Below are 24175 nucleotides of genomic sequence, written 5' to 3'. Positions count from 1 at the left end.
GCTGCTTTCAACTACCTGAGAGGTGGTTCCAAAGAGGATGGTTCTAGACTATTCTCAGTGGTAGAAGATGATGAGACCATTACTCCTTGTCCTGAGTTGCAGTGGGGGAGGTTTAGGTTGGATATTAGGAAAAACTTTTCACTAGGAGGGTGGTGAAACACTGGAATGCGTTACCTAGGGAGGTGGTAGAATCTCCTTCCTTAGAAGTTTTTAAGGTCAGGCTTGACAAAGCCCTGGCTGGGATGATTTGATTGGGGATTGGTCCTGCTTTGAGCAGGGGGTTGGATTAGATGACCTCCTGAGGTCCCTTCCAACCCTGATATTCTATGATTCTATGAAGAGAGTTTAGGCACCGCATCACTGTTCAAAGTGGTGCATAATGGGAACGAAGCTCCTAGAGAAACAAATGCCTGGTGAGGGAGGATCTGGGCTGCCTGCCAGAGGTTCAGGACTCTCCATGCAGTGGGAGATCGTTATCTTTCAGGCACTAAATATTAAGCTACTTCCCTAGTTATTAACCTGCAGACAGGCCAGAGACCCATCCAGGCCAGAGCCTGTCTAGGAGGTAAGCCAGCAGTGGCCAACCTGAGCCTTAGAAGGAGCCAAAATTTACCAATGTACATTGCCAAAGAGCCACAGTAATACGTGAGCAGCCCCCCATCAGCTCTTCTCCCAGTGCCTCCCACCCACCGGCAGCCCTGCCGATTAGCGCCTCCCTGTCCCACCCCGCACCTCCCGATCAGCTGTTTCATGGCATGCAGGAGGCTCTGGGGGGGAAGGGGGAGGAGCGAGGGCACGGCAGGCTCAGAGGAGGGTGTGGGAAGGGGTGGAGTGGGGGCAGAGCCTGTGGCAGAGCCAGGGGTTGAGCAGTGAGCACCCCCCAGCACATTGGAAAGTTGACACCTGTAGCTTCAGCCCCAGAGCCGGTGTCTAGACAAGGAGCCGCATATTAACGTCTGAAGAGCTGCATGTGGCTCCGGAGCCCCAGGCTGGCCACCCCTGGGGCAAGCGATGGTTATTTTGTATCCACAGTTCCTGAGACCAGAATGAGAACCCACGTGGTTTATTAGTTTCCTACATTAGACCTAAAGGGTGGATTACAAGCACCAGATCCCACCACAAGCCGATTGTCCATCGATCCCTCCCCTTTGTTCAGTTTTTCTCCACCTGGCCCCCTTGTCTCTCCTGTCCACTGCCTTGAATCCAGCCTGTGCCCATCAACCCTTGTGAGGTTTCCAGCAGCCCAGGTGTCTCCAACACATAGTTCAGCGACAGGCCTCCACAGTCAACGGTGCTCGTGTACTATACCATCAGCACATGCCTCCCTCTAGCTACAATGATGCCTCTGTGCATTTCCCACCGAACAATTCTCTGCCTGTGTGCTCTTCCTCTGTTACCCTGTTCTGTAGGAGATTTTACATCAGCACCACACATGGGCCATAGCAGGTTTCGGGATGCGTACTTCCAAGTAACTGCAACCATTATCCACAGCCAGAAGGCACTGGAGATGGAGGGACCAGGTCACCCCTGCATACCTTTCATTCTAGACTGGCATCAACAACAGTGTAAAACGTGCTGACCCATCACAAAGATTCTATGTCAAGTGCAAATCCATTAGCCCAGCGCTGGAGCTGGCCCATGAATATCTGAGATCGCAGAACATCTACTAAACGAGTGAGAACCAATATTTACCCAGCGAGATCAGAGATTCATAGTTCCCCTTCATCACGTTCTTGTAGAGCTCTTTCTGCCATTCCTCTAAGTTCTGCCATTCTTGCTCAGAGAAGTAAACGGCATCATTTTCAAATGCCAATGGGACCTGTAATGACAGAGGTTACAGGTTCAGCACCTTGTACGGCACCCCAGTGCCTTAAAGTCAACTGCCACTTACATCTTCTTTAGCATTTAAAAGACGGGGGGGGGGGGGGGAGAATGGGACGAAGACACACAAGAACATTTCTCATTATTATAATTTATTTTTACAGCTTCTGTAAGAGTTCCAGGTACTGTACAGAAACCCACAATGCTTCCCCTCCGAATGCCTAGAATTCAGACACAAACATAAGGAAACATATGAGGAAAGGAACAAAAGGGAGGGGAACGACTCTGCTCTCTAGAAGAGCACCATTTGTGCTACATATTGGGAAGCCCATTGTGAATGCCAAAGCACTGGTACCTTCATTCCCATTGAGCAGTATCTTAGAGCTCGTCTACATGGGGAAGAAGCCCAGAAGAGCTAGTGCAGAACAGCTATTCCACACTAAGAGTGCCTTCGTGTAGTGTAGGTTAATCCATTTTGGAGGTGCTGAGGAAGAGCATCCACATGGGGTACTGTGCTTCTTATACACGTATGGCCGAGTATCGTAGTCCGAGGTGCCTGATAACAAGTGGAAGAAAGACTGTGGCAAGCGCCTTCCACTTACATCATGCACAACTGGGCAGAGAGCTGAACGTAGTTCTCAGTGGTCAGCGAACAGAACACGATTCACACCCGGGTCCTTCCAGGCGTCACGTTGGAGAGAACTCTCACGTTTCATGACCATCTTACAGAGACAGCAACTAAGGTCAAAACACGCAACAACCTGGCCGGGACGACATGGGGCGCCAACGCCCAAACGTTACACACTTCAGCCTTGGCACTCTGTTACTCAGCAGTGGAGTGCCGTGCTCCAGTCTGGGCTCGCTCATCTCACACAAAGATGATCGACATACAACATAATTCTGCCATGCGTTTTATTTCATGCAGCCTTAAATCTACTCCTCTACCATGGTTACTGGCTCTCTGCAATATTGCTCCACCCAGCGTTCACAGAGAGGTAAGCATAGCAAAGCTCGTGATAAAATTATGTGATATGCCACATATACCGTTAATTAAAGCCTTGTTTAATCCACCACATAGTCATCTGCCCTCATGGCGCCCTTTGTGGATAAGTTTACCAGGTGCGGGATTTATGGTAGAGGACGCGTGGTGAGCTTCATGATCCGCAGAGAAAGTGACAAATTATTATCTTGTCTCGGACCCCACTCAACATCACCCCGGGTTGGACTGACCGCAAAGGCAACGGGGCCTTCTGAACCGGTTTCGTACCGGACAGGGAATTTGTGCTGCAGCGGAATTTCGGTGGCGTTTTAGAGACAGTCCACTAGGTTGATGTGGGCAGCCACAAACCATGACACACATTGTTGAGGACAGCAAAATGACTCAACTTCCTGGTGGTTTTCGTGCCTTGAACATCGATAAGGACACTGTGGCTTGGCTTGACTAGATTGCACACACCAAATAAATACACACCACAGCTATTTTGCAGTAACTTCCCCATGCAGACAAGAGTAGCTCCAGTGACTTCAGCGGGACTACTGGTGGATGAAGATACTGCTCAGAGTGAGTAATGGTTTGTGCCTCTGCTCCCCTGTGATCAGACACAATACGATATTCATTCACCCGATGAATTCAGTTTTATTTATGACACTTCACATCAGTCAAGATTTTGTACAGAGTAATGAAAAGGCAGCAATCAGAGTTACCCCTGCAAAGTCCTATTCAATATTTAAAGAGAAGTGGAGAAAGGCTGACAACTGCGAATGAGCACAAACCTAAAGAACAATTTATAAATTGAATAAAGCTTCCAAATTCCTTGAAGCAAACTGTCTGGCCTATCGACTGCACAGATTGCTCCGGCCACACTTGCAGAGCTCTAACCAACTTACCTCAAATGTATTTGGTTTGTCGTATTTACAAAATTCCACTGGCTACTGCTGTAGCGTCTATAAACATGGCACGATCAAAAAGATTATAAAGTCCACGGACACAACATGGTGCTTTCAGAGTCACTCTAGTTTCTAACATTATATAACATATTGCGCTAGATCTCACAGAGGAAAACGAACAGATATGGAGTTTCTGCACCAAGTTGTGTGAGAGATCAACTTACAAAAATAAAGACTCTTTGAAGAGTGAAATCTTTTGAAAACGTTCCTCTCTCAAAAACAATGGGCCCATTTAACACCAGACTGTCCCAGAAAACCCCTCTGCTGCCAAAAGGGGACACACATACAAAATTTCAGGCATAAAGGCGTTTGGGAATGTTAGAGTCAGAGTGGTAGTAATCAGAGATATAATGAAACCTGTTTTACTACAGTTCTTGAATATTATTAGCTACATCATTACCTTGGGAACTTCCCCCTTAGTGCCTGGGGGGAGCCTCAGGATCCAGAAGTTCCTGTTCTTCAGCAGGTTCTCCATGTTCTCCAGCCTCCTTTGCAGCAGCCCATACTCCTGGATCAGAGTTCCCAGCGCGGCCCACTTACTCTCCATTTGATTACCAAAATCCACTACTGTTTTCTCACAGTCAAAATATTTCTTTTCTGTTGTCACTGTTCTACGCTCCAGGTTCAATAACCGCGTGGCATGAGAATCAACCTTCTTTTCCACCGCTTGAATTGCAGCTAGAACAGTCCAAAGCGAAATCTCTACAGAGTTTGGCTTTGTCTCTTTAGCAGAAGTTTGTTGAGGAACAGCAGAGGGTTGGAAAGGTGACCATTGCTGGGGCTCCATGTCCCACTCCTGATCCTGTCCACAAGAAGAGAAACAGATGAAGCTGGGGTCCCATCACCATCTGTCACACCCAGCTACAAAGTGCAAGAACTGCTCACCACAGGTTGCTCAGCACTTTCCATGGATGGATGTTTATTTTTATAGGGTCACACTCCAGATGTGACCATAAAAAGCATGTTAACACTATTATCCAACTAATTTGCTAGTTTTATAACTGACAGTTAGACTGCATTGGGCTGAAGCTTGATAGCTGCATTGCACAGACAATCACCATGTTTTACTAACTTTTGGACCTGATCCTCGTTTTCAGTAATGTCCCGTTACACCACTAGGGAAGCATAAAGGGACCTCACGTGTTAACGAGGATCAGGGTTTTTTAATCAGCTTTGCACAATTTTCACTTCCAAAATGACTCTTAAGTAGTTTCAGGCACTCTTTTTCCCCCCCTCCTTTGCCTTGGTACCTGCTTCTTTTCCTAACCCATTTCTCAGAAACAGTATTCTTCCTATGCTGGTGACTTGCGCTTTATATTTCAAGATATTCAGTTTATGTTGGTTTGTAATGCACCTAACGCACATATCCAGCAACTCTTTCTCTATCAACATGCAACTAGATGCAAGAGTCAACATGCAACTACAAAATGTTACCACTGATACTGTCTCATAACTCAGGCCTAATGTCACACCAGTGAAAGGGAGAGTTATTTGTGTGTGTATTCATATTGAAAAAAGAAACCCCCGGTATTAAATTCTGACATATCCGCAGTGTCTTTCATCGGAAGAATCAGACCTCAAAGCACTTTTCAGGCTATTCAACCACTGTAGTAATTTGGAGACAAAATGCAGAGTAAGCACTGCAGTTAGCAGATAAATTCTGCTCTCAGTTACACCAATATGAAAGTAGAGTAACTCCACAGAAGTCAATGGAGTTACTCTGGATTTCCACCAGGATAAATGAAAAGAAATTATCCTCCTGTTTGAAGGACGATGCTTGGTGTTAGTGACAATACTGAGCACTGGAACTTATCTCCTTTTCCAGGCCATGTCTACACTACACAATTAAGTTGACCTAAGTTACGGCTGGTCTCCACTACCAGGGAGATCAACGTTCAGAGATCGATTTAGCGGGTCGAGTGAAGACCTGCTAAATCAATGGCAGAGCGCTCTTCGGTCAACCGTGGTACTCCAGCTCTCTGAGAAGAGTAAAGGAAGTTGACTGGAGAACGTCTCCCGTCGACACAGCACAGTGAAGACACCAGGGTAAGCTGACCTAAGCTACGTCGATTCCAGCTACGTTATTCGCATAGCTGGTGTAGCGTAACTTAGGTCAGCTTACCCCCGTAGTGAAAACAAGCCCTTAGACTTACAGCTACCGCAGTAATTACTGCCGTTTTTCATGTCCTCGCTACCCTCCTTCGGTCAGTGGTGCACGTCTTCACCAGGAGCGCTTGCACTGACTTAAGAGGGGCACGGTCTCGGGGGCTGAGAGCCCGGGCTCTCAGCCGGAGCCCAGCTGTCACCCAGGCTCTCAGCGGCGGGAGCTCCATGCAGAGTGGGGAGCCGAGACCCCAGGCGGCAGCCAGGCTCCAGCTGGGAGCTCTGTGCGTAGTGGGATCAGAGAGCCTGGGTTACAGCTGGGAGTTCTGTGAGGAGCCCACAGCCCGGTCTCTCAGTGCAGGACAGTGAGGCTCCAGCTGTCAGCACTTCTGGGGCTCACAGCTGGAAAAAAAACTCTTCCCCCGACCCCCTCCAGCTCAATTTCAAAACAGGGACTATACCAGCAGTGAAAATGCCATTCTTGTCAATTTCACAGCTCCAGCGGTCAGCCACCCTGACAGCCAACAGGCGATGCAAGTAAGGCAGTGTCTATAAAGACATTGCGTCCCCCAGACTATGTCGACCTAAACCTTATGCCTCTCATTCAGGTGGATTTACTAGGTCGGAGCAGCGAGCGAGTTACAGCCACGGGAGGAGAACTATAGCATGTACGCTTACATAGGTCAACGTAACCTGACTAAACTTTGTAGTTTAGACATGCCCTAACATCACATACCCCCAAACTAATTTTAATAAAAAATGGGAGAAATCTATAGCCATCCTAGAAAATTACTGTTCTGCTCAATTTCTTTTGGTAAGAAAACAAAATTAAAGTAAATTCAGCCTGCTTTTCACAAACATTTGTACGGTATACAGACATAGCACGGTATTAGCTATGAGCATGTGTTTAATTCTATTGCCCCATAAGTCTTTTCCTTTAAAGGAATGTTCACTCATAAGCTCTTTTTTTTTCTTTTTTTTAAAAGTACATCAGAAGCAGGAAGCCTGCCAAACAATCAGTGGGGCCAACTAAACGATTGAGGAGGAGCACTCAAGGAAAACAAGGCTGTTGCAGAGAGGCTAAATGAATTCTTTGCATCAGTCTTCACTGCAGAGGATGTGAGGGAGATTCCCACACCTGAGCCACTCTTTTGAGGTGACAAATCTGAGCTGCCATTAGAGGAGATTTTGGAACAAAACTGATAAGTTAAACAGTAATAAGTCACCAGGACCAGATGGTATTCACCTGAGAGTTTTGAAGGACATCAAATATGAAATTACAGAATTATTAACTGTGATATGTAACCTATTGCTTAAATCAGCTTCTGTACCAGATGACTGGAGGATAGCTAATGTGATGCCAATTTTTTAAAAGGCTCCAGTGGCGATCCTGGCAATTACAGACCAATAAGCCTAACTTCAGTATCAGGCAGACTGGTTGAAACTATAGTGTGAATTGTTGGGGAAGAGTCAACACAGCTTTTGTAAGAGGAAATCATGACTCACCAATCTATTAGAATTCTTTGAGGGGGGTCAACAGACACGTGGACAAGGGTGATCTACTGGATATATTTCAGAGTAGCAGCCGTGTTAGTCTGTATCCGCAAAAAGAAAAGGAGTACTTGTGGCACCTTAGAGACTAAGAGACTAACAAATTTATTAGAGCATAAGCTTTCGTGAGCTACAGCTCACTTCACTGGATGCATACAGTGGAAAATACAGTGAGGAGATTTTATATACACCGAGAACATGAAACAATGGGTGTTACCATACACACTGTAACAAGACTGATCAGGAAAGGTGAGCTATTACCAGCAGGAGAGTGGGGGCAGGGGAGGGGGAACCTTTTGTAGTGAAAAGAAAAGGAGTACTTGTGGCACCTTAGAGACTAACCAATTTATTTGAGCATAAGCTTTCATGAGCTACAGCTCACTTCATCGGATGCATACTGTGGAAAGTGTAGAAGATCTTTTTATATACACACAAAGCATGAAAAAATACCTCCTCCCACCCCACTCTCCTGCTGGTAATAGCTTATCTAAAGTGACCACTCTCCTTACAATGTGTATGATAATCAAGGTGGGCCATTTCCAGCACAAATCCAGGGTTTAACAAGAACGTCTGGGGGCGGGGGTAGGAAAAAACAAGGGGAAATAGGTTACCTTGCATAATTACTTAGCCACTCCCAGTCTCTATTCAAGCCTAAGTTAATTGTATCCAATTTGCAAATGAATTCCAATTCAACAGTTTCTCACTGGAGTCTGGATTTGAAGTTTTTTTGTTGTAATATAGCAACTTTCATGTCTGTAATCGCGTGACCAGAGAGACTGAAGTGTTCTCCGACTGCTATTACCAGCAGGGGAGTGGGGTGGGAGGAGGTATTTTTTCATGCTTTGTGTGTATATAAAAAGATCTTCTACACTTTCCACAGTATGCATCCGATGAAGTGAGCTGTAGCTCACGAAAGCTTATGCTCAAATAAATTGGTTAGTCTCTAAGGTGCCACAAGTACTCCTTTTCTTTTTGCGAATACAGACTAACACGGCTGTTACTCTGAAACCTTTTGTAGTGATAATCAAGGTGGGCCATTTCCAGCACTTTACAAGAACTGTAGGAGGGGAAATAAACAAGGGAAAATAGTTTTACTTTGTGTAATGACCCATCCACTCCGAGTCTTTATTCAAGCCTAAATTAACTGTATCCAGTTTGCAAATTAATTCCCATTCAGCAGTCTCTCGTTGGAGTCTGTTTTTGAAGTTTTTTTTGTTGAAGAATTGCCACTTTTAGGTCCAGTAATCTCTTTGGTCACTCGATTACGGGAGTGGATGGGTCATTACACAAAGTAAAACTATTTCCCCTTGTTTATTTCCCCTCCTACTGTTCTTGTAAAGTGCTGGAAATGGCCCACCTTGATTATCACTACAAAAGGTTGTCCCCGTCTCCCGCCCTCCTGCTGGTAATAGCTCACCTTTCCTGATCACTCTTGTTACAGTCTGTATGGTAACACCCATTGTTTCATGTTCTCTGTGCATATAAAATCTCCCCACTATATTTTCCACTGTTTGCATCCCATGCAGTGACCTGTAGCTCACGAAAGCTTATGCTCTAATAAATTTGTTAGTCTCTAAGGTGCCACAAGTACTCCTTTTCTTTCTACTGGATATAGTGTACTTGGAATTTCAGAAAGCCTTTGAGGAGGTCACTCACCAAAAGTTCTTATGCAAAATAGGCAGTCATGGGATTAGAGGGTAGGTCCTCTCATGGATCAGTAACAGGTTAAAAGATAGGAAACAAAGGGTAGGAATAAATGGTCAGTTTTCACAGTGAATAAAAGTAAATAGCAGGGTCCCCCAAGGATCTGTACTGGGACCAGGGCTGTTCAACATATTCATTAATGATTTGGAAAAAGGGGTAAACAGTGAGGTCGCAAAGTTTGCAGATAATACAAAACTACTCAAGAGAGTGAAGTCCAAAACTGACTGTGAAGAGTTACAAAGGGATCTCACAAAACTGGGTGACTGGGCAACAGAATGGCAGATGAAATTCAAGGTTGATAAATGCAAAGTAATGCACATTGGAAAACATAATCCCAACTCTACGTATAAAATGATGGGGTCTAAATTAGCTGAAATCACTCAAGAGAGAGATCTTGGAGCACCGTGGATAGTTCTCAGAAACATCTGCTCAAAGTGCAGTGTCAGCCAAAAAAGCAAACAGAACGTTAGGAACCATTCGGAAAGGGATAGACAATAAAACAGAAAATATCATAATGCCATTATATAACTCCATTACACCCACATCCTGAATACAGCATGCAGTTCTGGTCACTCCATCTCAAAAAAGATATATTGGAATTGTAAAAGGTATAGAGAAGGGAAACAAAAACGAACAGGGGTATGGAAAAGCTTCCATATGAGGAGAGATTAAAAAGACTGGGGCTGTTCAGTTTAGAAACAAGACGACGAAGGGGGGATATGATAGATGTCAATAAAATCATGCCTGGTGTGGAGAAAGTGAATAAAGAAGTGTTACTGACCCCTTCATGTAAAACAAAAACCAGACGCCATACAATTGAATTAACAGGCAGCAGGTTTAAAACAAACAAAAGGAAGTATTTCTTCACACAACACACAGTCAACCTGTGGAACTCACTGCCAGGGGATGTTGTGAAGGTCAAAAGTAGAACTGGATTCAAAAAAGGGTTAGATAAGTTCATGAAGGATAGGGCCATCAATGGCTTTTAGTCAAGATGGTCAGGGAGACAACCCCATGTTCTAGGTGTCCCTACATCTCTGACTGCCAAAAGCTGGGACTAGACAACAGCAGATGGATCACTAGATGATTACCTGTTCTGTTCTTTCCCTCTGAAGCATCTGGCACCAGTGCCACTGTTGGAAGACAGGATACTGGGCTAAGTTCGTTCATTGGTCTGACCCACTATGACAACAAGGAGTCCGGTGGCACCTTAAAGACTAACAGATTTATTTGGGCATAAGCTTTCATGGGTAAAAAACCCACTTCTTCAGATGCAAAGCTTATGCCCAAATAAATCTGTTATTCTTTAAGGTGCCACCAGACTCCTCATTGTTTTTGGGGATACAGCCTAACACAGCTACCCCTCTGATACTTGACCCACGATAGCCATTCTTCTGTAGTAGGTTTCTGTTGAATTTGTGGAACAATATGGAATTATTTTGGGGGTCAAAATAGCACTTGTAAATTCTCACAAATGTTGCCTGTTTTATACTTCAAAGGAACCAAGAATAAATTTAAGGCCAAATCATGAGCTTCAAGGGGAGCAGCACGTGCTCAGCAACTCTTACTACTTGTCCCCTTGCTGGAGATGTGGTTTTACTTTTAAAAACAATCCTGGTGCATGTTCAACTCAATTCTCTTTGCCTGACAAACACAAACCCCTTCCACATGTGACTGCTCCCACTGACAATGGGATGAGGCGTTAGGATTTCTCATGTAAGGGATACACGATCTAGCACGCATTGAGTTTAATAAGATTAACAAAAAGCGAGGTTTAGACAGAGAATCAAAATGTAATCACAATACCAAACAGCATTTACATGGCATTAGTTTGTACCTCTCCCCCAGAGGGCTATGCATCCCTCTCTGGTACACATGGAAACAATTCTTTAAAATTCTATATAACACAAAAAAATGTCTCTCTTAATATGGAGTGGCTTTATTGCATTCACAGAAAACAACAGTCTGTTCATCTGTGAAATAGTCTCCCAGGAAAAGGGGTGGGAGTGCTGTTGCTTGGGAGACTTAAGCCAAGACTGAACAAAGGCCTGGGTATGGGAATGGACAAGATGATTTTATTGTTCTTTCCCATTTCTTAGTTACATGATCCAGATTTGTCTGGTGGTTTATTTTTCCTCTACAATTTCCAACCACTTATGTCAGACTTGTGCTTTTTTCTTTTAAATTGACATGTAATTTCAAAAGCGGTTATAGATGCTTAACGGAAACCAATGGCTGAATACCTCCTGGCACAGAACACCCAACCAATAATAGTTCACGGCCCCAATTCTGCATCTGCATGTACCTGTGTGATGCTCCACATGAATTCAATGGGGCTCTGTGTGTCAGACCCATGCACGCTTACTGCAGTGGGGCTCTGCACAGGCACCCACAGAGGATCAGGGCTGAAAACAAAAACCATCTCAAATGAACCCCAAGGGGGAACTTTGAGTTATGAAGAAAACCCACCCGGAAAACTATGAAACTATGAAAAAGACTCTTAAAAGGCCTGATGTAACCCAACAAATCTAGTGACAATAATAACGTAGGCAGCATGTCCGGATGAAGAGTGACATGGTCAGGGATGAGGAAGGTGAAAGTTGAACAAGAGCCGGGCTGTGGGGTTGCTGCACAGCCGCTGAGGGCCCCAGCCCCACACTCCGGCAGGGCCAGGACAGGAGGATTTTATACTTGCTGATCCCCCCACGCTGGGATGAGCCGGAGCCTCTCTAGCTTCCTGGTCTGGTCCGTGGCACCCCCCCCATTTATCTCTGCGCCAGTATCGATGAAAATCATCATACCCCCTCTACCCCCCCCCACACACAGACCCACACACACACACACACCCCCACAGACCCCGACACACACACACACCCAGACCCCCCCCCACCGACCCACACACACCCCAGACCCCCCCCCACCGACCCACACACACACACACACACACACACACCCCAGACCCCCCCCACCGACCCACACACACACCCCACAGACTCACCCCCTCTCGCCCCCCGACAGGGGGTTTCCTGCCCCCCCGAGCCCTTACCTGGGCAGCGGCCCGCTCGGCCATGGCCCTTTGTCCCGGCCCGGGCGCGCCCCTCACCGCGGCCCGGGGGCGGCCCCGGGAGCTCCCGCTGGCCGGGCTGGGGGCACCGGGCGAGGCTGCTCCGCAGGGAACGAGCCGGGCGGCTGGATCCGGATCCGAGCCCGAGCCCCGCTCCCGCTGCGGGCTGGGCAGAGTCCCGGCGCCGCCTCGCCACGGGCCGGCCCCGCTGCCGGGCGGAGCAGAGCGAGCGCGGCCCGCACGGAGGGAGGGAGCCGCGGCCTGCCTGCCGGGAGGGGCCGGGAGCGGCGGGGCGGGGCCGGCGGGGAGCGGGTCGCAGCGGCCCCTGGCGGCGGGGGGATCGCGGCGCCGGGGCGGGTCTCCCAGACTGCGGCCCCAGGACCCCCCCCCGGCCCCCCTCCTGCCCCGGCTCACCCGCCTCTCGCCTCCCGCCGCCAGGCCCCGCGGCTGGTCCCCCTGGGCCGGGGCGGGCTCCCGCCCCTCGGCCTCATCCCCCCCACCCGCGACCGGGCCCCCCGCCTTTCCCAGCCGGCCTAGCCCCTGCCCCCTCCTCTGCAGGGACCACCCCACCTCCTGCCCGCGTCCCCCCCCCCCTCACCTTTTGGGAAGGGGGGCAACAGGGCTGGGCTTTCTGCTGGCGGCAGAGGAGGGGGCTGCACAGCTGGGATCCCCCCGTCCCTGCTCTCCCCCTTTCCGGGGTCCTTCCCAGGGAATTACTCCCCCCCACACACACCCCACCCCCCGTGTGCCTCTGCCCCCTGCCAGGCCCATCTCAGAGGCTCCGGGGGCAACAGCCGGCCACAGCTGCATTGCAGGGCATCGCATGAGCATCATGAGCATCGCATCACAGAAGTGTGGGGCCAGAGGGCCCCGCCAGAAGTCATCAAGTCCAGCCCCCTTTGCTGTGGCAGGACCAAGTAAACCTAGACCAGGCGCTCTCAAACTTCATTACGCCGCGACCCCCTTCTGACAACCAAAATTACTGCACGACCCCAGGACGGTCACCAGGCAGCAGGAATCGGGCTTTGGCCCTGGGCCCCCCCACATGTCTAAACACCAGCCCTGGTGACCCCCATTAAATTGGAGTCCTGACCCACAGTTTGAGAACTGCTGACCTAGACCATCCCTGTCAGGTGTTTGTCCAACTTGTTTCTAAAAGCGTCCAATGATCGGGACTCCACAAACTCCCTTGTGAGCCTATTCCCCAGCTTAACTACCCTTATCCCTAGAAAGCTTTTCCTGAAAACCTACCCTAAATCTACCTTGCTGAAGATTAAGCCCATTACGTCTTGTCCTACCTTCAGTGGACAGGGAGAACAATTGATCCCCATCCTCTTATCTAACAGTCCTTAATGTAATGGACGACAGTTACCAGGTCTGCCCTCTGTCTTCTTTTCTCAAGACTAAACATGCCCTTTCCTCATAGGTCAGATTTTCTAAACCTTTTATCATTTTGACAGGTTTCAGAGTAACAGCCGTGTTGGTCTGTATTCGCAAAAAGAAAAGGAGTACTTGTGGCACCTTAGAGACTAACCAATTTATTTGAGCATAAGCTTTCGTGAGCTACAGCTCACTTCATATCCGATGAAGTGAGCTGTAGCTCATGAAAGCTTATGCTCAAATAAATTGGTTAGTCTCTAAGGTGTCACAAGTACTCCTTTTCTTTTTATCATTTTGGTTGCTTTCCTCTGGACCCTTTCCAATTTGCCCACCTCTTTCCTAAATTGTTGCACCCAGAACTGGACACAGTACTCCTACTGGGGCCTCCCCTGTGCCGCGTAGAGCAGGACAATTACCTCCTGTTTCTGATACATGACACTCCTGTTAATACACCCCAGAATCATATTAGCCTTTTTTACAGCAGCATCACATTGACGAGTCATACTCAGTTTGTGATCCACCATAACCCCTAGATCTTTTTCGGCAGCACTACTGCCCAGTCAGTTATTCCCCATTTTGTGGTTGTGCATTTGATTTTTCCTTCCTAAGTGTAGAACTTTACACTTGTCTTTATTGAATTTCATCTTGTTGAATTCAGACCAGTTCTCCAATTTGTCAAGGTCATTTTGAATGTTAAACCTGCCCTCCAAGGTGCTTGCATCCTTTTCCAGCTCAGTGGCTTCTCAAATTTTATAAGCATACTCTCCATTCTACTATCCAAGTAATGACAATATTGAATAGTACTGGACCCAGTCCACTAGATACACCCGCCCAATATGACAGAAAACCATTGATAAGTGCTCTTTGAGTACAGAATTTCAACCAACTGTGCACACACACACCCTTATAGTCATTTCATCATTCTAGACCATATTTCCCTAGTTTGCGTATGAGAATGTCATGTAGGACTGTGTCAAAAGCCTTACGGAAATCAAGGTATATCATATCCACTGCTTCTCCCCTCCACTAGATCAGTTACCCTGTCAAAGAAGTTGGTTTGTTGGTTAAGTTGGTTTGGCATGATTTGTTCATGACAAAGCTATGCTAACTATTCCTTATAACCCTATTGTCTTCTGGATGCTTCTAAATTAATTGTTTAACCATTTGCTCAAGTATCTTTTCAGGTACTGAAGTTCGGCTGACTGGTCTATAATTCCCTGGGTCCTCCTTGTTCCCCTTTGTAAAGAGAGAGATACTACGTCTGCCCTTCTCCAGTTTTTTGGATCTTTCCCGTCCTCCAGTTCTCAAAGATAATTGCTAACGGTTCCAAGATTGCTTCAGCTAGTTTCTTAAGTACCCTAGGAGGAATTTCATCAGGCCCTGCTGATTTGAATACATCTAACTTATCTAAATATTCGTTAACCTTTCTTTCCCTATTCTGGCTTGTATTCCTTCCCCCTGGTTGTTAATATTCATTGTGTTTACTGAGGGACAATCTCACTCATTGATATATTTTGCTTTCCACAACCAAATCCCTGTACAACTTTTCATGAGTGATGTACCCGAGTATTCAGATTCTAATTTCTAAACTGTATTGTTAAATCTATTCACATAAATTTGGGTTATTGCTGATTATGTACTCTGTGTATCATGTGTCTTTTAAAAACAAACTTTGTATTTGTGGATAATCTAAGCGCTATACCCAGATGTACAGACTCTCTTTCCCCAACCTATGTATTATATCATTTTTTTAACATTAGCTTTAAAAATTTTAAATCTGGTCATCATTAGCCTTTTTAGTGAAAACTGAAGCACAATAGCCATTAAGCGCCTCAGCTTTCTTGATTTCATCAGTTATTTATTAGCTCTCCTTCCCTGCTAAATAAATAGAGGACCTACACTTTCCTTCCTCTTTCTCTTGCTCCCAATGTATTTAAAGAACCACTTTTTATTGCCTTTTATGTCCCTTGCCAGGTGTAACTCATTTTGTGCCTTTGCCTTTCTGATTTTGCCCCTACAGACCTGTGCTGTTTTGTACTCTTCCTTATCAATTTAACCATGTTTCCACTTTTTGTAGGATTCCTTTTTGATTTTCAGGTCCTTAAAGAGCTCCTTACTTTTACTACTCTTCCTGTCTTCCCTTTGCATCAGAATAGTTTTCAGTTTGCCTTTAATATTGTCTCCTCGAGGAACTGCCAGCTCTCCTGAACTCTTTTTTCCCTTCGATTTTCTTCCCCTGAGAACTCACCTCCCAGTTCTCGGAGTTTGTTAAAGGCTGCTTTTTTGAAGCATATAAATAGCAACCTAGCATCATAGCTCTCTGCTGCCATTGGTTGCCATACTTGTTGGAAGGGCATCCCCCACCCCATTGTTTGTTATTCTGAGTCATTGCATCACATCTAAAATTAGACTGTAAACTCTTCAGGGCAGAAGCCTTGTCTACATTCCTTCTGTGAAGTGTCTAGTACACCTTTGTGCTGTTTAAATAACAACAAAGCTGTACTGGACAGAGTAATTTGCAGAAGGGGAGGAGAAACTGAGGCACAAACAATTAAGTGACTTGGCCACAGTAACTCTCCAAGCCAGTAGCTGAGGCAGGAGTAGAACCCAGGTCCTTGGAATCCCACTGAGACACTGCCTTCCCTCGTTATGTGGAGGGCTGGACAGCTGCTCCTCAGCCACAAGATCCCTTGTATTATAGGTTGTGACAAGACATTTGTTTAAAGGTACACCATTCTAAGTGCTCTAAAATCAACATGCTTTGTTGGATTGCTTTGAAATTTGGCATACCGCAGGAGGGTGCATTCTACAAGCAATGAGCCTATTAAGAGGCCTATACCCATCTTTGTAAACTGCCTGTAGGGAAGTTTTTATTTGGTTGGGGGTTTTTGTATGCTGGGCAATAGGGTGTACACAAAACTTTCAAAACAAGGTAACACTAGATTTTAAAGGTGGGACAGTGTCTCTTTTAAATATAATGGAATTTTTATTTCTTCCTCTTTGGTTAAGGCAAAATCAAAATGTCTTATTTATGAGCGGTGGGGGAGGAGGGCGTGCGGCAGCTTACAGGTTTAAAGGCGCTATGCAGTGAAGAGTTTTACAAAAGGGCAGGGAAATGAATTCTTTGGGACCACTTCAATGTGATGACAAATAAAATGGGGGGAAAGCAATTGTTCTGCAGCTAGCTCTCTAAAATATTGCTCCAGAAGTAAAGCTATTGGTGCGTTTTGATTACAATGCAGGGCTTTGTAACAGTGGGAAAAATATGTTTGAGCTTGAAGTTTTGCACCAGTGCAGCCAGTAGGTTTGTTCCCTCCTCATTCCTTTAGGGTTCATGTCTAGTCACTGCTCTTCGTTGAGGGTCTAGTGTGTGTCTTGGGGTACGGATGAACAAAAGGTCTTTTTGCTTTTCAGGTAATTCTATAAAATATCACTCAGGCTGCAAAGACAAGGAATTGGGTTATTACGGTACGGGGGGGGGGGGGGGGGGGATTCTGCAGAAATGACCAGTCTTGCAGTTTTGCCCCAGGATGTACTCTCATAACTCCTGAGGCCTTTGTAAATGTGATTTCTGGCCCCCTGTGAAAAATGATTAGAAAAGCTGGAAAAACCAAAGGCATAATCTAATGTGTCATGAGGCTGGGGAGAATTTTTGTATGACATGTGGTTCCCCCAGGCTAAAGCATGGCAGCTACAAAGAACAGGTATAAAAGTGTTTAACAAAATAAAGATTTTCAACATTTACTAAAATGACCCTGCAACACTCCCAAGAATCCAGACCAACTCTCATCCTCCAGCTCTGTTTTTGTGTGTTATCTTTAAAAGTCTGGGTTAGTGTGTCTAAGTGTTCAATGATTTTTAATTTCTTTTTTGTATTTTGCTAAATGTGTCTAATAAGTTAATAGTGCTAAATAGTTACTGCTAAAGTATTTTAGATTGAATGTTAAGAACATTTGTATCTACTGCCTCTTAAATACCAAATATAGGTTTCCCTAATATTCCATTGCTGTTTTTATTTTATTTATTAAATCCATGTTAATAATGTTAATTAAATGTACATTCTGTACCTTAAATTCTGAAAGAGTTCTTGGGTTACCATAACAAAGAGGGAATAGTTTGTGGAAAATAGAGGTTAAAAGCGTTACCAACTCTTTTTACATTAAACATTTACAATGTTACTTTATACAGTAAGTAGTTTAAATTGGACTTGCATTTTGTCTTATACAGGGGTGTATTAACCAATTTTACAGCAATAGAGTTCCTTGAAGTTAGGTTGTGTGTGGGTTTTCTATCAAATAATACTGAAAAATAAGTGTGTGCGCGCGCACGCGCACATGAGAGAGAGAATGAGAGAGAGACGTCTATAAAATAAAACTAATTTGAATTTATGCTTCAGGTAGTTTATAAAATAATATACAGTTTGGTTTGAATGTATGTTTAATTGCTCTGGGAAGGAAGAGGGAGGGGCGGCTGTTGGTGCTGTGTGTATGTATGTGTGTTTGTGAGTGCAGGGAGGGGTCAGTATTATTATCTCTGGTAAAAAGTGTAAAACTTTTACATAAAATAGTTTAAACTAGGTCTGCATTTTGCCTGCTTGGGGTGTATTAAACAATTTTACACCACCAGATTTCTTTTAAGTTAGGCTGTGTGTGTATTTTGTATAAAATAATGCAGAAAAATAAGTGTGAAGATGTGTGTGAGTGGGTCTTACCTATAATTAATTATAAAACTAGTTTGAATATATGCTTACAGTCATTTATAAAATAGTATACAGGTTGGCTTAAATGTATACTTGTCTTTGGAAGTAGGGCAGGGAGGGGGTATCAGTGGTACTTTGTGTGTGTGTTTGCATGTTGTATGTTTTGCTAAAAAAAGAATAAGAAGTTTATGGGCCTTTCAAAAGCTTTACTAAAAATTAAGAGTCCTCTAATACCATCTAAGCCAATAGGTGCTAATTTCTAATAACCTTTTATATTTTTGAAAAAATACATTACTTTGAGTAAATGGAATAAGGGGAATTGGAATAAAGTTTAGCCATGTAATTCCAGTGTGGTCTCTCTAGCAATTTTTAAAGACATTTGCTAAAGGAAATGTGTAAAAAGAGGAAAGTTTATTCCTTGGCCACAATTAAAAAACAAATATGGCTAATTGCTAAGTTTACATCATCATCAAGTTCGCATTACGCCTCTGGTGTTTAGGGCAGTGACGATGCTCCTCCACTCCTGTCTCTTTCTGGTGAGTCTTTCAGTGGTTCCCTAGAGGTGCCCCAGGGTTTTCAGCTCAGCTTCTACAGCTCTTGGCCACGTTTTCTTCTTCACAAGGTTGTTTTCGGGCAGCCTCATTTTCACTTCCTTCAGGTGTCCATCTTATTGCTACTCTGGTGATGGAATCAAGTTTCCATCCGAAGCACATGACCGATCCATCTCCAACGCCTCCTGGCAATGATGGTGCTCAGATCCTCTTGGCTGCACTGTGTCAATAGATCTTGGTTTGAGATTGTTCTGGGCCAAAAGGTACGAAGGATTTTTCTGAGGCAGGTTGTATGGAATGAAGACAGTTTGGACATGTTATACTTTCTCATTCCCCAGCATTCTGCACTCTAAAGTAGTGTTGACACTACGCAGCTCTGATTAATCTTGAGTTTGGTTTTGGTGTTGTATTTTGATGATTTCCAGACTGTATTTAAGCTCCTGAAGGTGTTCCTGGCTTTATTGATTTTGTTCCACCGTCCTGCCTGATGGTGCTGCCCAGGTATGTGAATGTTTCTACATTGGTGAGAATTATAATCCTCTATCCATACTGGTGATGGTGAGGCAATATTAAAGGTCGTGATATCGGTCTTATTGCGGTTGATTTTCAGTCCAATTAGCTGGCTGAATGTGTTGAGTCGAGTTGCTTTTTCTTGTATATGGTGTTGGGTATGTGATAGGAGAGCGACATCATCTGCGAAGTCCAGGTCTTCAAGGGATTCCTTTCCGTATAATCAATGTCATCAAAAGCTTCTATTTCAACTTTACGTGCAGAGCTGATCACAGTGAGATCAGTTTTGAAGTCAAAACTGGAGTATGTCAGGGGTGTGTCATGTCTGCAACCCTCTTCAACATTACCATCAACTGGGTAATGCAACACACAACAGAAGACCTGTCAAGAGCATTAAATGGACACTCTTCTCATCCCCCACCCTTAAATTTACATAGGTGTTGTACAAAGTTGGATACGTGTATATGCGTACTTATTTTGTTGGGATTAATTACACTTTAATAAATATGATACAGAGAATAATCCCATAGAAGGCCATGAGACTAGAATAAACCTACAAACTGGCTCAGGAAAATGTGATGCAATTGAATATTCGAGGAGGTGTGATTTTGCAAAGGTCCCATAGTTAAAGGATACCTGCTGAAAGGCTCAGCCAATGAAGTGTGTTTTGTCCCAAGGTCCCAGAACAGGGGTTTCTGCCATTTGTCTCCTGCCAGTCTGGAGGTGGGGGAAGTTTTTCTCTTCTCTCGTCCTTTTTCCTTTTTGTGTTATTTTAAAACTTCCTTGGTCATCTCTGAAGGGAGGCTGGAGAACAACTGTATCCTGTATGACATAATTAATTCTCTAGTTATATATGAGTATATATCTATATAAATAATTAATGACAAAGAGAAAATATAACTCTACACACACACAGAGAAGTTATATTTTCTCTTTGTCATTAATACTTTGCAACCTTTGTGTAGTTGTTTAATGAACTGTATTTGGAACACTACTATCAGCACATGAAAGCTTTTCCTCTAAAAATGCATGATTATATGTCAGTACTAATACTTCTTTACTCCTCTGACTTTAAGGCTTTGTTTAGAACTGCGCTAAATGCATATAAAGGTATTTTTTTCTAAAAATGAGAAAAATGCATGTATGTGTCTTAAGGTCTCCTTTCTCCGTCATTAAGCCTTCACACGATTGTTTAATGACTTTCTTTGGAAATGTACTAACTGCATATACAAATATTTTCCTCTCAAAATGCATTATATATATATATATATGTATTAAGTAACACTTCTGCTTTATTCTTCTTAGTAACCTTTTCTACAATTATTTAATAGATTTTATTTAGAAAAATACTAATTCCAGAAAAAAATATTTTTCTCTAAGAATGCATCTTAACACTTCTCCTTTATTCTTCTCTCATTAAGACTTTGTACAGCTGTTTACTGTTTATTTAGAATTGTACTAACTGCATAAAAAACATTTTCCTCTAGAAATGCACAATTTTATATAACTCCTTTATTCCTCTATCATTGAGGCTTTGTACAATTATTTAATGAGTATTTAGAAATGTACTTAATGCATAAAAATATTTGCCTATATACATTTCGTGCATATACGTATGTATTTGTCTATGTATTATACATATATATGTATGTACCACCACTTCTTTATTACCATCTTTAAGACTAGATACAATTATTTAATTACCTTATTTAAAAATGCACTAAATGCATAAAAATTCTCTCTAAAAATGCATAATTCTATATATGATGTATTAACGTTTCTGTATTGCTCTGACATTAAAGTTTTATTTAGAAATGCACTAACTGCATATAAAGATTTTTTTGTAAAATAGTGTTAATATATATGCATTAAATCTGTCTTCTGTAATTACTAAGGTTTTTGTAAATTATTTAATTATTTTATTTTGAAGTGCATTAAAAAACTTCATTAAAATTATAGAATCATAGAAATGTAGGGCTGGAAAGGAACCTCGAGAGGTCATCCAGTCCAGCCCCCTTCACTGAGGCAGGACCAAGGAAGCCTAGACTTAAACCTAAACCTGTTTTTCTCTAAAACTGAGAAAATTGCATGTGGTTATACATGTATAGCTGTATTAACACTTCTCCTCTCTCTGTCATAAAGTCATTACATAATTGTGCAAGAGCTTCATTTAGCAAAGTACTAACTCCATAAAAAAAATTTCTAAAAATGAATGTTAACACTTCTCCTTTATTCTTGTGTCATTCAGGCTTTGCACACTTGTTTACCAGATTTTATTTATAAATGTACTAACTGCATAAGAAGCATGTTTTCCTCTTAAAATTAGGGAAAGACATAACATCTATGTTTTATTCATTTATTTTTAATGCTTTCAGTAGGGATAAATTAAATAAGAGTTGCATTTACATACCAGATAAACAATGGGGAACAAATTGGGGAAAGAGACAGCCTGGCTACACCTCAGTTGGGAAGAGAAACTTTATCTGAGCTATAAAGACCGGGATGGGGGGGGGAAGGCTTCTAAACCTCAGATAATGAGCAACTGAATCAACTGATTGAATGCAATAGTCGTGTGTCATGGAAGGTCTTTTATGAATGCCTGTAACACGCTGGTGATTTATACTGTAAAATGTATTAATGCTATGGGAGGAGTTATGAATACTTATTTATTGTGTAGTGGTCCAACAAAGGCAGGAATAGTTCCCGTGCAGACAGCAGAGGGAGGGCAGCTATTTTCCTGTCTCTTGTGTAAATTAAGCATGGTAGAATCAAAACAATGGAAGCCCTATTTACGTACAGGGGGATGGGAAGCTCACAGGAGCTCAGCGCCTGGTGGACAGATCAGCCTGAGTACACAGGAGGGCTTCCTGCCTCCTGAAGCAAGATTATTGATCTTCGGGAGATATAAGCAAGGACAGATAATAAGCCATTTCAGGCATCCATCACTAGACAGACACAAAAGGCCAGAGCTCTTGCAAGCTTAGAAAGACAGGTCCTTCAACCGGGAGAGCTGAAGTCTCTGAAACTGAATTTAGATGAGAAACCTGCTTAGGCAAAGATCTTTCACCTGGGAAGACAAAGGAAACCAGCCCCTTGTGCTTTTGTGAAAAGTCCTGAGAGAAAGTCAGCCCTGGCTGGGAAGAATAATGACTGGTGAGAGAGTATCTTGAACAAAGTCTGTATCTTGCTAAATTAAGTTTTAGACTTTTAGATGTGTTTTCACTTTTGCTTATAACCCTTTCTAATTTTTTTGCCTTTTACTTAGCATCATCTAACCTATGTCCTGTTATTAATCAGTTTGTTTTATTTTACTATAAACCAATTCAGTGATGTGTTTGAAGGGAAGGATATATTCACTGCAGTTAAGCTAATAAGCTGTGATGTGTTTTTGTGTCTTTAGAGGAACAAATTAACTGTATTATTTCTCGGAACAGTCCAGGACATTGCAGAGCTCATGGTTTTGGGAAAATGTGGAACTGGGAGTGTCTCAGGGTGCAAGTAGTAACCCAGGCGGATGGAAGTCTGAATGAGGCTGTACTATACTGCTGGGGTCAGGGCTGCTGAACCAGGACTGTCCACCACACAGACACTCAGGATGTGACCTGCATGCTGGTAGGCTGATTGGGAGTGGCCCAGGTTGGAAGCAACAGCAGCAAAGCATTGTGAGGCGCCCAAGGTTATACAGCAGGCAGTGATGCAACCTCTCACTGGTCTGGATTTGCATCCCACACTGACTGGATCATGACACGAGCCTTTCCTTTTGAAATGAGCTGTGTGACCTACAAAGGATGACTGAATTCTAACTGCTGCTCAGATACCTCCGCCTTCTGCTGCCATGACTAAATTACTTAACCAGCCTGCCTAAGTTTCCCAATCTGTAAAATGAAACAGTTCAGAGAATCTTGTGAGGATTAACATGAACAAAAGGTTTTGAAATTAAAAAGCATAAATGAGGAGCATCATAGATCCTGCTATCACACAGGAACCAATGCAATGTTACCAAATTCCTTCCCAAATCTTACAACAGAGTTTGATAAAGTCTTTACTTATCTCCTAGTCACACCTGGTTTATAATACTGCACTTCCCTGTTTCATGATCTTCCAAAATCCCTCCACTCTGATCTGTGGGAGGTCCTGAATTCTGGAGCTAGTCTCTTATATTAGCTGTGATTGTGAAATATGACCATGGACCAGAGTTTTATAGATTTCTCTCTAAATCAAAGTAGTCAGAGGTCTAGCCACAAACAGATCAGATAGTGCCATGCCTAACTACTCATATTTGCACCACAATTCATTGCAGACAGAACAGTGCAAACACAATGATTTTCAGGCACAATATTGTTCCCATTAGAATGAAGGCTAGGTTGTGACATGGCTGATATTAGATACTGTATCAGTCTAATCCTTTGTCATGTTCAATGGCTTCCTACTACAATCTCTGACATTAATTCAAGATTGTCCTCCTCATTGCAAAGCTCTCCTCAAACTCATTCCACCAGCTCTGCAACTGCACAGCCACCCACACTGCCCTCTACTCATTGTGCATCCCCAGCCTGTGTACCTCCTCCCCATGGTTGTACTGAATGTGATGGTACAGACACTATGGTACCTTATCTATATGGAACGCTTTGCCTCTCCAAGACCCTGAGTCACTTCCTGTTCTCTATTCCCTTTAGATTAAGATCTGCTCTGAACCTTATCACCTTTTCCAAAATCTCTGTCGCTCTTTCCATCCTCTGTTCTCAGTAACTAATTTGCAAGAGAACTTCTGAGAGCTTGCTACTTTTTTCCTTTCCAGCCCTTCACCTTTCTCTCAACGCCCTCTCCCTACAGAGTTTTCCTTTC

At 43.7% G+C, this 24175-nt stretch overlaps 2 protein-coding genes across 5 annotated transcripts in view; both read right to left on the bottom strand.

Moving 5' to 3' along the window:
• The window catches only part of LOC141983407 (zinc finger protein 783-like), a 31307-nt gene extending 19087 nt beyond the window's left edge, over positions 1-12220 (bottom strand). For all 4 annotated transcript variants that reach the window (XM_074946513.1, XM_074946514.1, XM_074946515.1 and 1 more), the window contains exons 1-3: positions 12173-12220; positions 4169-4570; positions 1693-1819 (exon numbers count right to left, since the gene is read on the bottom strand). In XM_074946513.1, the coding sequence (XP_074802614.1) occupies positions 1693-1819; positions 4169-4570; positions 12173-12196 (553 nt within the window). In that variant the 5' untranslated portion in view covers positions 12197-12220. The remainder of the gene's footprint in view (positions 1-1692; positions 1820-4168; positions 4571-12172) is intronic.
• A 7822-nt stretch (positions 12221-20042) lies between these two features.
• The window catches only part of LOC141981943 (uncharacterized), a 38647-nt gene continuing 34514 nt past the window's right edge, over positions 20043-24175 (bottom strand). The window contains exon 14 of the mRNA XM_074943560.1: positions 20043-20152. The gene's annotated coding sequence lies outside the window, so the exon portion shown is untranslated. The remainder of the gene's footprint in view (positions 20153-24175) is intronic.

Source organism: Natator depressus, chromosome 2 (genome assembly GCF_965152275.1).
Source record: "Natator depressus isolate rNatDep1 chromosome 2, rNatDep2.hap1, whole genome shotgun sequence".
Lineage (NCBI taxonomy): Eukaryota > Metazoa > Chordata > Testudines > Cheloniidae > Natator > Natator depressus.
The sequence above is the reverse complement of the archived record's forward strand: the minus strand, read 5'-3'. Positions and strand labels throughout refer to the sequence as shown.